This window comes from Coturnix japonica, chromosome 4 (genome assembly GCF_054131305.1).
Source record: "Coturnix japonica strain WE chromosome 4, WE-NBRP24, whole genome shotgun sequence".
Classification (NCBI taxonomy): domain Eukaryota; kingdom Metazoa; phylum Chordata; class Aves; order Galliformes; family Phasianidae; genus Coturnix; species Coturnix japonica.
In genome coordinates this window covers 60,726,590-60,743,272 of record NC_140666.1, presented here as the reverse complement: position 1 = coordinate 60,743,272, position 16,683 = coordinate 60,726,590, and the positions used below count along the sequence as shown (strand labels likewise).

Here is a 16,683-nt window from a genome sequence, read left to right as displayed (position 1 = left end):
GCAAAGTTCTTCAGGCATTTGTCAAGTCACATTAGTAAAAATGGAGGCAATCTGCTTCCAGGCCAAGTGATGGGAATGTTCTCTAAAGTGAGGGCTGTTGTTTTCATACAGTTAGCAAGTAATTTAGTCAGTGCTGCTGGAAAAAGAACACATCAAACTGATTTACTGTAAAATTATTTGTTTTAATGGTGCATTTTACTGAAAGAACTTACCAAAACATTCACATATACATGATTTACTCAAAGCTTCAAAGTAGCCATACTAAAGCTTAATAGCTGTTACTCACAGCACAGTATATCAAAGGATTTAACTAAAGTAGAGCCACTAAGTCAATTTCTTTTACCCAGAAAAGTGAATTAACTTTCCTTAGCATGAGTTCTCCATTGTTCACTAGAGTTAAGCATTATGTACCAATAATGTAAAAACTCTTTTTTTCCCCAGTTGCTTCTATTAAGCATTGCAATTACTAATGCTGCATTAGTAGCAACATCCTATGATCACAGAATCACCAAGGTTGGAAAAGACCTAAAAGATCATCCAGTCCAACCATTCACTTACTAACAATTGTTCCCACTAAACCATGTCCCTCAACACAACATCCAGTCATTCCTTGAGAATACCCCCAGGGTCGGTGACTCCACCACCTCCCTGGGCAGTCCATTCCAGTGCCTGACCACCCTTTCTTAGAAGTAATATTTCCTAATGTCCAGCCTGAATCTCCCCTGCTGCAGCTTGAAACCATTCCCTCTGGTCCACGATGACATATGTACTGTCAGTTCTGTATGAAAAATGACAGTGAACAGCTCATCTCCTGGAGCCCAGAGGAGGCACAGTCTGGTCCAACACCAAGATGTGAAGTACTAAGGTTTGCTTACGTTATATATTGCAAGGCTGCCTAAAGATATGTAGAAGAGTGGCACGTGAGCCTAAGCCATATAAATCACTTGATTTAGTGTACCACATGAGATTACCCTTGTCAAGGAGTGTGTTTGTACCCCAAATCATGCTATTCCAAAGCAAGCTACCTGCTGCTTTATTTCACTACTGCTTTCTTTCCCCCCGAGGATGCAAAGCACCAACAAGCTTTAATTGCGCCACCAATGACACTTATGTGCCAGCAAAAGAAGCCTTTTATGCACATTAGAACTACAATTGCACTCAAGGAATGAAGTATGTTTTCAGCGTTGAGAGGAAAAAAGAAAATCCACCTTAATAAATGCATAAAAATAAGGTGGTGGACCCTGCTGTACATAGATAGATACACTTGTAAGACATTTTTTTGTACTTCCTATAAGCAGTACTCTTGGAGCAAGAGAAGCTAACCTAAGACAGTGCTTAAAAAGATTTGGAAATAGTAAAAAATGTGCCATAATTAAACAGATATATTGAGCAAAAATCTGTCCTTAAAAGTTAATTTCAATAAAATCTGAGCACCTCTTATTAATCCAGCACCAGTAAACTTTGTCCAGATTCCCTGAGATGAACAGAGCTGCACTATTAGCTTTAAATTTGCCTTTTTGAACCTGTTGCATATACACACTGGATGGTTTGATCCCAGTGTTTCTGCCAGCTCCTGATCTAACATGGTAGTTTTCTCCCTTCTGCGGCGAGAATTAAAGAATGTCATGTAAGTAGCAACCTACTTAGATTTTAGATGAAAATACAGTTTTTTTGTCAGCATTGAAGCAAAACAAGGAATCTGTTTTTTCCCTATAGCATTTATATCTCTGCACATATCCACGCTGCGATGAGAAACTTTCCTGTTAACGACGGTAAGAAGTTCTGTGAACTCCAAGGACGAGCCGTGCTTCCTGAGGGCCTCACACAAATCTTGAATGTACCAGGAGCCGTTTATGGTTTCACGGTGAGAAAAGTAACCTATTGCAGAACAGGAAAATACGATTATATTTAGTTGTAAGTAGCCACTGCCACTGAAAAACATTCACGAGGGTTGCTCCTTGCTACCTTCACCTAATGGAGTTACTACTGGATGTAAATCTTACCATGTCAAGTTATGCAGTTTCACTGGAAACAGCAGAAGGAAATGGTTTTCATGTCACTTACCATGTCTAGCCAAGAGGAACACAGTTTAGGAACTGGTAGCTTATTGTCCACAGGACTGTCTGCAATTTGCATGGCAGCAGATGGGACTGAGGACAAGACAGATGACGGACTGGAAAGTACAGCCACACAGTATGGGGGAACAGATAAACCTCTCAAATACCAGTCTTGGAGAAAAGGGGAATGATTGCTGTCAGCAGACAGCTCAGCAACAAGATTATGAAGAGAATGATTCTGTCTGGCAAATTAACTGCAATTTTGAACGTTTGTTTTTACTTTTTCCCCTAACATATGGGGCTCCTTCCCAGATGTCACTTAACAGGGAGCAAAACAGATGACATGGAACTGTACTCATTATTTTGACTGCAAAATGAGGAAGCGTTCAAGCTTGTTCTAATGAAATATCAGACAGACAGACATAAAATAGAACTCTACCTTGTGCCACAGAATAGCACATAATAAAGTCCGCACCAGCCGGCAGGGTATAGACGCCAGCTGCATCCACTTCAGTCTGGTTAACAGTGGTTTCATCTTTGCTGTCTACTGAATCCTGGACAAGAACTGGATCATCATGTTTATCACCTCGACATGCCTGTTGGGGAGAGAAGGATGGTTATACTTTCACCTCTGTGAAGCTAATCTGTGTTACCACAATGCTTTTAAACAAAGAGGACTCCTGTTATGTTTTACATTAACCATATGTGTAGATTCATAAAGACACATCTCTATCAATTAAAATATTGGTAATGAAATCCAATAAAAACTTAGGGTCAGCTATAACAGGTTGTTCAGGACTACGTCCACTTGGCTTCTGACTGTCTCCAAGGTCACATGACATCTTTCAGTGTTTGCTCACCTACCCAGTAAGAAATGTTTTCTTGTGTTGAGATGTTCTATGTGTTAGTTTGTGCCCACCATGCACGACTGAAGAGATCCTGGCTTCCTCTTCATTCCCACTCCTCCTACCAGGTATTCATATATGTTGATAGGATTCCCCCTAAGCCTTCTCTTCTTTAGGTTGAGCAATCCTAGTTTCTCCTGATATGAAAGATGCTTCAGTTCCTTAATCATTTTCACAACCCTGCAGTAGACGCATTCCAGTAAGTCTGTATCTTGTGTACTGGGGAGCTCAGAATTGGACACAAGGCTATGAATGCAGTCTCACCAGCTGGGGAAAGAGAAAGGATCACCTCCCTAATTAACAGTACGCTGAAGTTTGTAGCAGCCTTGTGCCTAAGTCACCTTTCACTGGAAAAAAGGTAGTTCTTAGAATTACTCTATAACTACTAGAATCACAGTCTACTAAAGGTCAAGTCCTTGTCTGAGTTTACTAATTCTAACATTAAAAATTTGGATTGACCCCGTATCCAACTGCTTTGAACAAGAAGCTGGACCACAGACCTTCAGAATCCTTTCCAGCTTGCATTATCCTTTGAACCAAAGAGTAATATAGGAAGTTATTGTATGGGTTTTGTTTGACTGCTTAGCACCAGCAGGATTTTTGTGACAACCATTCAGCATCTCACCTGAATTATAAATATCTTCGGCTTTCCTACCAGACTCTGGCACTTGTCTCCTCTGAACATGTTTGTGATTGTCTCAATTTTGATTTGGGCATCATATGCGTAGACGTGATCATTCTCACCGTGACTCAAGAACACGCAAACAAAGCAGTCAGCGTTGCTGTAGTCATCCCGAGAGGCTGAAATATCAAGTGTGCTTTAGTTAACTAAACAGCCATTTTCACTGTCAAAAAACAGGGCACATTTGTATTATATTTCATCTCAAATCAGTCATTTCTCAAGTGAACCGTATTTTCAGATAGCATAAGACTGCGGAGATCTGAAGGTACAGTGATGAAGCATGGCTCAAGATAAGGCCCCTGAAAGTACAAAAGAATGTTGCTAACTTCTCCCAGCTGAAAGCTAACTTCTTTCAGCAGCTCCATTAGCTCTCAGCACAGATTTGCTTACACTGCAACAAAAATACCCTGAAGTTTAACCCTTAAACCCTTTTAATGTTAAACACAGTGCATGAAAATGAAAGATTTTAAGTCAAATGAGCACAGAGAGCAGAAAATGCATGTCTAGAAATTCTGCTATCAATAGTTAGACAAAACTAATATACGGTCTCCTACCTTCATACACTTTTTGCAGCACATCTTCTGCTTTCAGATCGTCAAAAATTCTGACTTCAAATCCAAGGTCTGTCAAACTATTGTTAAAGCACATACATGTTAGTAAAAACATTTTCTCATATTATAGATTGATTCCTACCAACTCAATTGCTTTCTCTATAAGATAGTGAATATTCATGTTTATGCATTAATTGTGAAAACAACTGAAAATGTTTTTGGACTCAAACTGGTGTCCAGTGCATATGTAGTATCTACTTCAAGTTACTCTGAAGACTTCGGCCTACAAGAGGTCTGGACTCACTGCAGTCGTGTGACTTGTGCCAGCAGTTTCTGTGACGTACAGGAATGTCCCTTGAAGTTGTATTAATTATGTCTTTCTTTGTCAAGATTGCACAGAGGCTCATGTTTGCAAAATATTTTCTTCTTCACTTAAATGTAAGATCTGGGGAGCTGCTTATTTCATCTCAAGTTCTGAAGTTCAGGTTTTTTTAAAGCTTTGGGGGAGAAATCCAAGTTTCTTACCTGCGTTTCAGATTGTTTCTGTCTGCCAAAGTCCCACGTCTGTCTGGCAGCCTTAAATGCCAAAAAAAGTGCTCATGATTGAAGATTAACGCAACTCCTCTTCTCTGATGGTTCATTTTGTATTGCTCTGCAGGGTCATATGTTTGTCTGTTGGCAGAGATAGAAAACTTCTTGATGAGTTAGTTAGCTGCTAAGTTAATTCCTTTCCTGTATTCCTGCTAGCTGGGACTGTCTACAGTTAAACTAACTACAGACTCTGAGAATCCAATTTCAGAAGACAAGACTTTAAAATGTGTGATATTTCAGAAAGAACCTAAATCATTTTAAGTGTTGTTGAAAAGCTTGGGCATGTTAAACAGTTCAGTAAAAACATGATTAGGCTGGGGACAAGGATCGGTCGGGTAGTGTTGAACTGAGCCAAGTGTTACATCCTAAACAGCAGCCTATATACTATATTCTGGTTGATGAGGTAGCATATATACTGTTTGTGAGAAGTGAACAAGTTTGTATAATTTACGGATCAAAATGAAAGCTGTGATGGTACAACTGTTGACTGGTGTTTAGCAACCAACCAACAGAGCCCTACAACTGAGGGACAAGGGCACAAATGACCAACCCAGCTTATAAGTAGAGAAATTTTAAATATCAAGGCAACAAATGTGTAGAGCACTTGCATGTTTGGAGTAGCATTCTGCTTCTTTTATTGTGTTAAGAGCAAGCACAACACAGAGGTCTGCATTAACATGCTATCATCTGTACACTTAAACCCAAAGGGTCAGCTCAAGGCTTTGGCATGGCTGTTTTTAGAGCAACAAATTGTGCTGCTTCTGTTGATAAAGGCATCAGTACAGGCAAGAGAGGGTAAAATACTTCTGATGATAGTTTCTCACAATAGAATAGGCCTGTGCTGTAGGTGTACAGAATGACAGTCCAGGTCATGCTGCCCTAGAACTGTCAGTAGGCAGAGCTGTTGTATTTGGCATGTAACTGTTTTTGTTCTTTTTTTTCCTTACTGCAGAATGGTCAGTCTTGGTGCAATTCCTAGAAAAAGTTCTGGATATTCACCTGGATTAGTTACTTAAAGATTACTTTAAGTATTAGTTACTTAAAGATTACTTTACTCCAAAATGCCTTCATTTCACTACGAAGCAACCAAAATGTTTCATTAAGTATTTCTGCTTCTCCACTTTACTATGAGCAGCTCCTTAAAACATCTGTTCATAACGCCTGCAGAAAAATTCAAACAAGGAGCAGGAATTCTGGATAACTGCTCCCCAGCTGGGGATTTCTAAAGTGTTAGTTGGAAAACTGGTCAGAAAAGTAAGTGGGATGCTTTATCACGCTTTCCCCAATTGGAGTACTTAACGTGATAAAACGTTCAACTTTAGCTCTGTAATTATGATATTGTACTTGTGCCAGTGCCAGAGCTTGTTCAGATTCAGGCAATTTTTGTTCCTTAGTAAGATATGTGGCTTATGGACTGTTATATCCTTGGATCCATCAAAGAACCATTACAAAATAGTTCCCTGTGTAACTCTTCCTCTGCTCAGCTGTATTCATTGAGTGAGTAAGGCAAAGGAAGCTACCAGACGGGTAGTTTACCTTTTCCAGAGCTAGACAGTGCTGCATGATGGAGCAGGAAAAAATCATGGAACCACAACCTCACTGTTTCTATACCCTCTCTATAAAGGACTATATTCTTGTGTTACACACTATTGCTTCGCCCAGCTGTCCATACACTGTGATGGCCACTGTCTCTGCACATTGCTTAACATAAGAATCCACTCCTAAGAATCCCTTCTGCATGCCTTCATCATAAGAAGGGTAGATCTACACCTGATGCTGCTAAAACTCAAAACATGTTGTGTAAATGGGTGAGGTTGTGTGAGTAATCCAGCTGCATTCCTAATGAAAGCCAGGAAAACTTCAACTGACCTCAGTAGGCCATCTGTGCATCACTGCCATCAGAACTGTACCTTATATCAAATGCATCCACTTCTGTAATGTTCTGATTTCCATCTGTTAGAGAGAGAAAAGTGACTTAGCCACCAAATCTTTAAAGGAAAAGGTTTGAACTTGTGCATCCAACCGTAAAGTTTAGCTATTAGTGTGAAAGATGAACCAAAAGCTCACTCACATATCAGCTAAGTAGGCACTTTAACAGCTTCATTAGCATTTGTAACCCAAATGCCTGTGCCAGCATCTGAACGCTCTTTTGGAGGAGAAAGTTTTCCTAATACCCAACCTGAACCTCCCCTGGTGGAACTTGAGGCCATTCCCTCTCGTCCCATCACTAGTTATGCAGGAGAAGCAGCTGACCCCTGCCTCACCACAACATCTTTTCAGTTTTAGATGTGATGTGGTCTCCCCTGAGCTTCCTCTTCTCCAGACTGAGCAATCCCAGTTCTCTCAGCTGCTCCCCAAAAGACTTGTGCTCTCACAGCTTCACTGCCCTTCTCTGGACACGCTCCATGGCCTCAGTGTTTTTCTTGTAGGGAGGAGCCCAAAACTGAACGCAATACTTCTACTACTACCACTAGAGCCTAACAACCACATTATGAAAACGGTATGCTGTATTGTACCTGTGGTGGTTGGTGTAGGTTTGCTGTCCAACTGCACATGGCCTGCAATCAAAGCAGAAGACATGGTCACATATACCTATATTGTAAAAATTATTTTGTACACACGATTTTCCTCGTTTCGGTCCCTGTTTTTCACATCTGACTGAAGCCTTCGGCAAAAAGAACTGACATACATATGTATTGACTGAGATGTTCATAAAAACATTACAGTAGGCTTGGAGCTCTAGAAATGACTTTACAAGCCCTTACATTGAACATCATAGCAAAGGAGACTGAGAGACAGCTCAAAAGGAAGTCATATCCTTTTAAGTGCTGTTATTTACAAATAAACTTCCCATCTGTCAATACTGATCGTACTTTCAAGTGTTGGGTCCTGCAAACGTCACTTGTGACCTGATGGATAAAAAGCTGTTTCAAGTTTGCTCGAAGCAACATGCAGGTCAGGCTAATGACAGAAGTGTTGAAAATGAGTGCAGACAGAATGTAGCAGCATCGCTTGTGCCTGTGATTTTGTTTATAATATGAGCCAGAAATCTGTATCTTTGATTGCGCACCTGAGATCTGCCACTTCTGCCTCAACTTAAAGGAGAGGGGGAGGAAGGAGAAACACTTCGAAAACCCTCAACAGACTTTTAAAAAGTTAAAGTCAAACTTTAGGATAGAACACGCTGTCACTTAGATACAAAGACTATGGAATGCCTATCAGCTTTACAAGAACATCGAACACAGCGCCGCAAGCGCCTCTCACCGGCAGCGTTACAGCCCTAATAGCCACGTCTCCTGTTCTCCCTCCCACCCCCACACTGATACCGCACTTATCTCCAGCACTGACTCCTGACTTCCAGTACTTTCGTTCCGGGTCCCCATGCAAATCGGTGTTTCCGCCTCGTCCTCCTCCCTCCCCCCTTTGTTTCACAGACAGAAAAGGCCGAGCTCCCCCCAGTCAGAGCAAAGCAGCAGCCCCGCAGCTCCGGCCCGGGGCTCCGTCTCTCCGCCTCCCTCATCCCGGAGGGCCCTGCAGAGCAGAGAGCGTGCCTGCCTCTATCGTCCTCCCACCTACCTGCCGCCCGCCGCTGCTCCGAGCCCGACATGCTGAGAGCCCGACTCGGCGCCCGCCGTGTGCCGGCCCGGCCCGCCTCCTCCGCGCTGCCTCCGGAGGAAACGGGGCGGGAGCAGCGCAGGCCGAGAACCGTCCCTCAGCGCCCCGGGGGCAGTCGGAGAATCGCTTTCGTTTGGCCGTCTCGGAATGGCAGCGCCTCGTTAGGCGCTGTGGTGCTGCCGAGCCGAGGCTCCTCAGGGCTCTGCCAGAAGGCACAGGCATGCACGGTCTGCTGTAAGGCTTCTGATACTTCTTCACTAGGAGAGTGGTTAGGCCCTGGAACAGGCTGCCCAGGGAGGTTGTGGATGCCCCGTCCTTGGAGGTATTCAAGACCAGGTTGGACGGGGCCCTGGGCAACCTGATCTAGTAAAGGTGTGTGTTTGGTGGCCCTGCCAGGCAGGGGGGTTGGAACTACATGATCCTTGAGGTCCCTTCCAACCCGGGTCATTCTGTGATAGCCACATTCACGTGTATGAAGCCCTGACGGATTTGAATGCTGGCATAATGACCTGAACAAGGGAATTGAGTGCTCCCACAGTATGTTTGCAGATGACACGAAGCTGGGAGAAAGTGTCAATCTGCCTGGGGGTAAGAAGGCTCTACAGAGTCTGGATAGCTGGGCTGATGCCAGTGGGATGAAGTTTAACAAGACCAAGTGTCAGGTCCTGTACTTTGGTTGCAGCAGCTCCAGGCAATGCTACAGGCTTGGGGCAGAGTGGCTGGAAAGCTGTGCAAGAAATGCACCTGGGGGTGCTGATCAGTGTAGATGTGGTACTGAGGGACATGGTTCAGAAGGGAAGTATTGGTGGTAGGTAGATGGTTGGACTGGATGACCTCGGAGATCTTTTCCAGCCTTTGGGATTCTGTGGTTCTATAATTATGTAAAAACTGAAGCTAGTGCCCAAACCCTTCCTTCTGTACCTGGGCTCTGTAGGTTTGTAATGAGGACAGGTCTGAATTGCGTATCTGGCAGCTCTCAGCGAGCAGCACTGCTACGTGCACAAGAGGAGAAGGCTCTGGATAGGGATTTTAGGTGTTTGATCCAGCCTGACTTGTTTTACATGTTTGTTGTACAAATAAGGAACTTTAGACAAGGTGGCTTCCTTGCGGTTGAGGGAGCAATTGATATTTCTCTCTGCCTTCACTTGTTTTTCCCATGTTTGGACTTGCTATCTTCAACGCACTAGCAGCCAGTGAGATCAAGATGAAATTGTTTAAATTCTTTTTGTTTATTCAGTCAAAACAGGATACTATTACCAGACTTCTACTCCTTTCTTATGCTGTAAAACAGATTCTTAATGCACAGATATATATACATATATATATACACATACATATATATATATATACATACACACACACACACACACATATATATATATATATATATATATATATATATTTCCCCCCCAAACTGCAAATCCCAGTTCTTTCAGCTCCTACCTGAGCTGCCCCTTACTGCAGTAATTCTGTATGAAGGAGCAACTGCAGAGCCCAGCCTGGGGCTCTGTAACAGCAATCTGTTCTGTAGCCCTAAGCTGGTGCCATTGTGTTAAGTGACACTGCTAATCCAGAGTGCAATATCCATGATTCATTTTAGGATCATAGCTGAGGATTTAGCATTGTAAGATGCATTTGGTATAATTTGCAGGGCACTATAATGCTTTGTAAAACTTGGCAGCAGCGGCTCTTGCCGTGTTATTTCACACCCACAAACAGGAAAATAAAACCAGGAAGTGTGGCTAAGGCAGTTTTATTTTATGAGACACTTCTATTGTGTCACTTCAGTGAAAAACAAAACAAAAATACCCCCTCCCCCCCCCCAAAAAAAAGTAATAAAGCAAAAACATATAAAAAATACTTCCACAAGAGAAATCACATCACAATCCGTGTGTTAAGTGAACTTTAGGCTTTCTGCATAGTTTATTCTCCCTGTTCATGGATGTAGTATTTTGATTTTCAGTCACATTCTGTGGATTTCTAAGGCAAATGAGGACAGCAGGATGGGACTAAACGTAAAAGTTAACTGAGGTCTGACAACTGGAGGTGAGCAACAGAAGATGAGTACAGAGGGCAAACCCCAAATAATTCAGACATGATGATGATTTCAGCTAGAGAGGTCATGGAAGAGATGACAGAAATAAAGGCTCAGATATCTGTCAGCCTCACAGAGGTCATGGGAAAAGGTGACAGAAATAAAGGCTCAAATTTCTGTCAGCATCACAGTGGGCATTTTAAATAAGGTTTTTGGGCACTCAGAACCAACTGGTGGAATCTTCCAGTTTTCAGTCAGAACAGACTAAATGAAAGTAGTGATGAATACAGTAACTAAGTGGTGCCATGAGACAAATATAAATCAACCTCTGTGAACAATATATTCTTTTTCTACACATATAATACACAACACAATGTTTTATCTGAAAAATAAACACTTGAATCCTTTCTGAACTTCTGTAACATTACAACCACGTTCCAGCATTTTGTCAGATCAAAACTATATTCTCAGGTCACCAACTGTTCTCTTTAGGAGTCAGTCCTTAAAAGGATTGACATACTGATCTGAAGAGAGCCAAGGAAGTAAGGTTGGGTCAGGTAGAACTATGTAGCACAGATATACGCCTTGCTTAGGGCGGTTTTCTTTGTTTTAAAACAAACCCACAGGACGAAGTACATCAGAGAGATCTAAAGGTACCTAATTCAAAGTGAAAGGCCATTCAAGGTGCCATTTTAACTCCATAGAACTCTTCTTCCTATTCTTACCTATCAGATACATCAGCTGCTTGCAAACCTAACACTTGGCCTATATTAAAAATAAACTGAGATTCAACTCTCTTCTGCACCTCTGACTTCCCCACTATGCTGTTTCCTTTATTTTAATTGAAAATAGCATTTGTATTTTACAACAGCATACCCCAAATGTACATACACCAAAGGAGTCTAGAATCAGTTTCCAAGCTTGTAGTATAAAGAAGATAAGGAAGACTTAACACTTTATTTTTTAAACACGAGGCAGAATAGCGTAGTGACTTTCTAACCAACACATTCATCTTAGTGTTTAATCTAAGTCATTAAGGTTGGAAAAGACATCCAAGATCGTCTGGTCCAACCATCACCACCTTGCCCACAAAACCATATCCCTAAGTGTCGCATTTACACATAACCTGAAAACCTCCAGACCCCCTACTGCCACTGCAGGGATGGTACTCATGTGATGGCGTGCTCCTTCCACCCCTTCTTTCTTTCTCTCAACTTCCTCCTTCAGCCTAGCCTTGCACATAAGGCCTTGCATAGGAAGACAGTGAGGAACAGTACTGGTAACACTCTCTAAGGCAGCTTAACAATCACAAATTTGTCTCAAGCGTGGAGGCTGAAAGAATGTATCGAAGACACCTGGTTTAATACAACATCAGGTTCAACAGCTGAGTGCCAACTGAGCATGCGCCTAAAAACAAAGTATGAGTCATTCATCTTACCCCATAACTGGAGAGCAGCACAAACAGCTTCTCAAGCTCTCCTACATGGCACTGGGATGCAGGGATGGGACCTCCCCTCAAGCAGGGGCACCTCTCAAGGTTATGCTGTGAAGGTTGGTGCACTTGAGGCAATGATGCTGCTGGTGTATGACGTCTTGTTCTTGGTACTGGCCAACTGCTTCTTCACGCTCCTGCTTCCTCTACAGGAAGATGCTGGAGCCTCTCAGAGTGGCCAAAGCTGAAGGTGGCCTCGTATACCCCAGGCAGCTAGACAGCCCCAGAGCCAGATCTGGCATCAGTGCTAGCTGCCTCAGCTCCCACCTGGAGCCCAGCACTATGCTACCACAGCAGCCAGAACCCCATCTGGATCCCACCTCCAGCAATAAGATGTGCCACCTCCTCAATGCCACTTTCCTCTTTCTCTTCACAGAGCTTAGGGACATGGCCCTAGTCAGGAACTTGGTGATGAATAAGATTAGGGCAGAGTCTGAGAAGCTGCTCCAGACCAAGTTGACAGGAAAGGTGCTAGAGTAGCTCAGCTTCAGGGACATCTGAGCAATATCCTGCCCATCTTCAAAGCCATCAGACTCATCTGGCCAGTAGTCTGCAACGAGGACAGCTGTCCCAAAGAGATGAGCTTCAAGGTGGGCCTGGAATACAGTGGCAACTTCCATCTGGCTGATGGCTTGACTCTGATCTGGTCTTTGGTAAGCCAGCCTACCCCTTAATCGAGATCTCCTGGGTGATGGGGCTGAATGTGGTCTTCACGTGCATACCCTTCATGCATTGGTCCTTCTCCTTTATAGATGACTTCGTGATAGTCTCTTTTTGTAAAAAAAACAACAACCATCTGTGTCAAGCATGAGAAATGTAAATATTTGCTTCATTCCAGTTGTTTTACTTCATTGCAAACTGCAGGACATCCATGCCTTTCAGAGATCTGTCTTCTCCTCATAGCGACACATACATGAAGCTCTCTGGCTGTCAAGGTACGGCTTACATCCTAAGTGTATAACTGCATCAAACAAGAGCTGAACAATTGATTCACAAGCTGCAAGCAAAGAAGCATTGAGTTAGAAGTACTCTTTAGATAGAATACAAAACTAATAGGCATGACTGGGGCAAACTGAGAAGGATTTTAAAAAGCAATCTTCTCTGTGCATAGCAAACAGATTGTCAGAAAGACTGATACAGAATCAGCTAAATTGTGATTAAAGATTTTTCACATACCAACCAAAACACACAAGGTGATTCACTGGCTATGGAATGTTATCAGTGTTAAAAACATCAGTCTTGCAAAGACGAAAGAACTGTTCCACCTTTTGCTTTCCCAATTTATCACAGAATCACAGAATGGCCTGTGTTGAAAAGGACCACAATGGTCACCTAGTTTCAACCCCCCTGCTACGTGCAGGGTTGCCAACCACTAGAGCAGGTTGCCCAGAGCCACATGCAGCCTGGCCTTGAATGCCTCCAGGGATGGGGCGTCTACAACCTCCTTGGGCAACCTGTTCCAGTGTGCCACCACCCTCTGTGTGAAAAGCTGATATCTAATATCCTGATATCTAATCTAAACCTCCTGTGTCTCAGTTTAAGACCATTCCCTCTTGTCCTATCACTATCCACCCTTGTAAACAGCTGTATTTATGCAAAGGTTGCTACCTTTAATAGCAGCTCATCAGAAATGAGTAAACAATCGCCAGCTCTGACAAAGCAGGAACATGATGACCTCTTTGCGGTTACAGGAATTTGAGAAGTTCAAACACAGGCTTGTTCTAAAAACTGATTGTTTGCAGTGGGTTCTGAAAAAGAACCATTGTCTAAATTAAGTGTGGTTATATCATGTTCCGATCAGATGTGGGCCAACAATCAGAAGGAATCCAATCACAGGATTATAAGCTATTTGGGAAAAACCTAAAATGTATGCACTAAGGGATAGTATTAACTTCTACTATAATAATGTATTATTCTACTACCTTATTTCCCAAAAGGAAACAATTCAGTATTTTCCTACTGTTTAAATGTAGAAATCAGTCAGCAAAACAGTGAATATTCAGCAAATGTGACAATTACAGTGTGTTTTGATAATGCTAGAAGGGAAGCCTTATGTTTTGAGCTCAAGGTTAGTTTCAACTCTGAACGTTTTCCTATGCTGTGTAATTGCTCAGCTGCATGAGAGTCTTGGATGCATACAGAAGGACAGAACAAGGCATCTTGCAGCAACAGCATCAGTTTATGGGAATGTAGCATTACCGTGCTGCAAAAGATTATTTCACAGAATGACCCGGGTTGGAAGAGACCTCAAGGATCATGTAGTTCCAACCCCCCTGCCTGGCAGGGCCACCAAACATACACCTTTACTAGATCAGGTTGCCCAGGGCCCCGTCCAACCTGGTCTTGAACACCTCCAAGGACGGGGCATCCACAACCTCCCTGGGCAGCCTGTTCCAGGGCCTAACCACTCTCCTAGTGAAGAACTTCCCCCTAACATCCAACCTAAGTCTTCCCTCTTTTAACTTAAAACCATTTCACTGTGTCCTGCTATTGTCAGCCCTTTGGAAGAGTTTACTCCCCTCCCGGGTGTAAGTTCCCTTCAGGTATTGAAAGGCTGCAATGAGGTCACCCCGCAACCTTCTCTTCTCCAGGCTGAACAAGCCCAACTCCCTCAGCCTGTCCTCATAGGGGAGGTGCTCCAGCCCCCTGATCATCTTCATGGCCCTCCTCTGGATGACCCTTTCTAAAATCTCTATGTCTTTAATTATTTGCCAGACAAGCTCAGTAAAACTGGGGAGGCAAAATAAAAATAGGCATTTATCACACTTACCCTGTACGTTCTCTGATATTCCAAGTGTTTTCTGCACATCTCTGCAGATTTTGGAGAGGCAGGTCTGAAATTGCTCATCACAGTCATTTTTTTTATTGCCACAAGTGTCATAACATCTATCGTGGTGATTGCAGCACTTTGTCATCAGAGGGATACCGATGTCAAACTGTAGGGAGAACCCCACGTGCACCATTAGTAATGTATGAGACAGAAATGAAAGAGTCTATGAACATGAGAAGAGTATAAAAGTTAGAAAACTAAACTAATGCAGTCAGCAGCTGTCATTCATTTATCACTGTAGTTTGCTGTTCACCTCCAGTAAGCTGTGCTGGTTTGACCCCAGCTAGCAGCCAAATACCCGCATAGTTGCCTGCTTAACCCCTGCCCCCTCACAGGTCAGGGGAAAATACAGGAAGGTCAGAAACAAGAAAATGCGTAGTTCTAGACAGAAGTTTAATAAGTGAGCAGAAAAGGGAAAAAACACTCAAAATAAGCCACACAAAAGTAGTCACTCAGGAACCCCCCGGAGCAGCCTCGTGCCCAGCCTGTCCCTCAGAAACCAGCCCCTTTCTCTCTGCCCCTTCTCTATCCAGTTCAGTTGTACTGCCAAGTGTGATGTTACACAGGTAGGGAACATCCCTTTGGCTTCTCTGAGTCAGCTGTCCCAGCTGTGTCCCCTCCCAGCTCCTTGCCCAGACTCAGCCTACTCACTGGGCACAATGACAAAACAAGAGCAATTCTTAGTGCTGTGCTAAACAAGCACTGCTCAACAGCAGACATTGGCGATGTGTTATCAATGCTGGTTTAGCCCCAAATCACAAACATGGCATAGGCTGTTAGGAAGACAGTTAACTCCATCAATATCAGACCCAGTAGAGCAGTTAGTTGCTATAAATGTTGACAGTGAAAATGTTTATGCCGTGTTTACCTCTAACACTAACATTTTCCATGTGTTGTTGCCAAAGCATGTGCTGGAGCTAATAAAAGCAGGGACATAGAACACAGGTGCTGTCTCATCCTTAGAAGGCGGGAGGAGAAACATCACCCACCTCAAGGAATGTCAGCGTATTAAAAAGCACACACCCACAGAAACCCCCGAATGGACTTACATGAACTCCAAATAGAGGTGATCCACAACCACTTGGTGGTGAAGGCTTATATCCATAGCGAGGGAAGGGCTTGGATCCTGAAAAAGATCATTTCTAGTGTTTTAAAGAGATTTTTTTCCAGATTTTTCACACTGTCAAAACACAACCCAGGTGTTCTGCTGGGCCTCAGACAGCACCAGCTGCATGTCTGATGTGAGCACCTGAATGTGAACAATTCCTACCAAACTAAGAGAACTCAGCACCAAATAAATAATAACAAAGTAATAAAAGAAGGCACCTGAGCAAATATTCACTTCAGATCTCAAGCTTAAAAAAGAAAACAAAAAAAGCCTCGTGTGACTAAAACTGATACATCCCATAGAGGGTTACATTAATAAAACCCAGAGGTTCTTTGAAGAATGAACGATCTTACTCTGAGGTGCTTTATATGCAATCAAGAACGCTACTCTGATGTTTTCAGCTTAAACTTTGCAACCCTCCGGCAGGAAGAACAGCGCTGCCCGGGCTCAGCCTGCCGGGTGGAGGCCAGTAAGGCCGCGGGGCAGGACGGCACATTGAAGCCCGCTCCTGGAGCTACAGACAGCTATTGGAAGGGTCCCGCACGCCCACCCGCCCGCCTCACTCACCGTCGCTGCATTTGTACTGGCAGAGGCCGTCCTCGCCGCCCAGGAGGTCGAGCGCCGCGTTGAGGTACACGTCGATCTTGTGCACGCCGTTCCGGATGGTTTTCAGCGTCATCCTCCAATCTGGGGTCTGTGGCGCCTCCTGGCTCCGGGCCGCCGGCGGCCGCGGTCCCACCCAGGTACCCGCCATCAGCAGGGGCAGCAGCAGCAGCAGCAGGGCGCGGGCCATGCCCGCCGAGCCGCGCCCCGCCCC

General features: G+C 43.6%; 2 protein-coding genes across 3 annotated transcripts; both read right to left on the bottom strand.

Annotated features, from left to right (window-relative positions):
• Positions 1-161: 161 nt before the first annotated feature.
• CASP6 (caspase 6) lies at positions 162-8,447 on the bottom strand. 2 transcript variants are annotated; one of them, XM_085547065.1, is made up of 8 exons: positions 8,135-8,447; positions 7,303-7,344; positions 6,697-6,739; positions 4,721-4,867; positions 4,199-4,275; positions 3,588-3,763; positions 2,497-2,653; positions 162-1,878 (listed from the first exon to the last, which is right to left on the bottom strand). In XM_085547065.1, the coding sequence occupies exons 1-8, from the start codon at positions 8,391-8,393 to the stop codon at positions 1,640-1,642; spliced, it is 1,140 nt and encodes a 379-aa protein (XP_085403191.1). In that variant the 5' UTR covers positions 8,394-8,447; the 3' UTR covers positions 162-1,639. The 2 variants fall into 2 exon arrangements, with proteins under 2 accessions (XP_085403191.1, XP_015717471.1); XM_015861985.3 differs by having other exon boundaries at positions 8,363-8,447.
• A 1,691-nt stretch (positions 8,448-10,138) lies between these two features.
• On the bottom strand, positions 10,139-16,683 carry PLA2G12A (phospholipase A2 group XIIA). The gene is made up of 4 exons (XM_015861980.3): positions 16,434-16,683; positions 15,808-15,884; positions 14,699-14,864; positions 10,139-12,925 (listed from the first exon to the last, which is right to left on the bottom strand). The coding sequence occupies exons 1-4, from the start codon at positions 16,657-16,659 to the stop codon at positions 12,807-12,809; spliced, it is 588 nt and encodes a 195-aa protein (XP_015717466.1). The 5' UTR covers positions 16,660-16,683; the 3' UTR covers positions 10,139-12,806.

Coding starts and splice junctions, on each gene's coding strand:
- PLA2G12A (XM_015861980.3), bottom strand. CDS start 16,659: ATGGCCCGCGCCCTGCTGCTGCTGCTGCTGCCCCTGCTGATGGCGGGT. Junction 15,885..16,433: donor CCAGTACAAATGCAGCGACG/GTGAGTGAGGCG, acceptor GATCTTTTTCAG/GATCCAAGCCCTTCCCTCGC. Junction 12,926..14,698: donor AATATCAGAGAACGTACAGG/GTAAGTGTGATA, acceptor CTTTGCTTGCAG/CTTGTGAATCAATTGTTCAG.
- CASP6 (XM_085547065.1), bottom strand. CDS start 8,393: ATGTCGGGCTCGGAGCAGCGGCGGGCGGCAGGTAGGTGGGAGGACGAT. Junction 7,345..8,134: donor GAAAGTACTGGAAGTCAGGA/GTCAGTGCTGGA, acceptor CTTTGATTGCAG/GCCATGTGCAGTTGGACAGC. Junction 1,879..2,496: donor GTGCTATTCTGTGGCACAAG/GTAGAGTTCTAT, acceptor GTTCTGCAATAG/GTTACTTTTCTCACCGTGAA.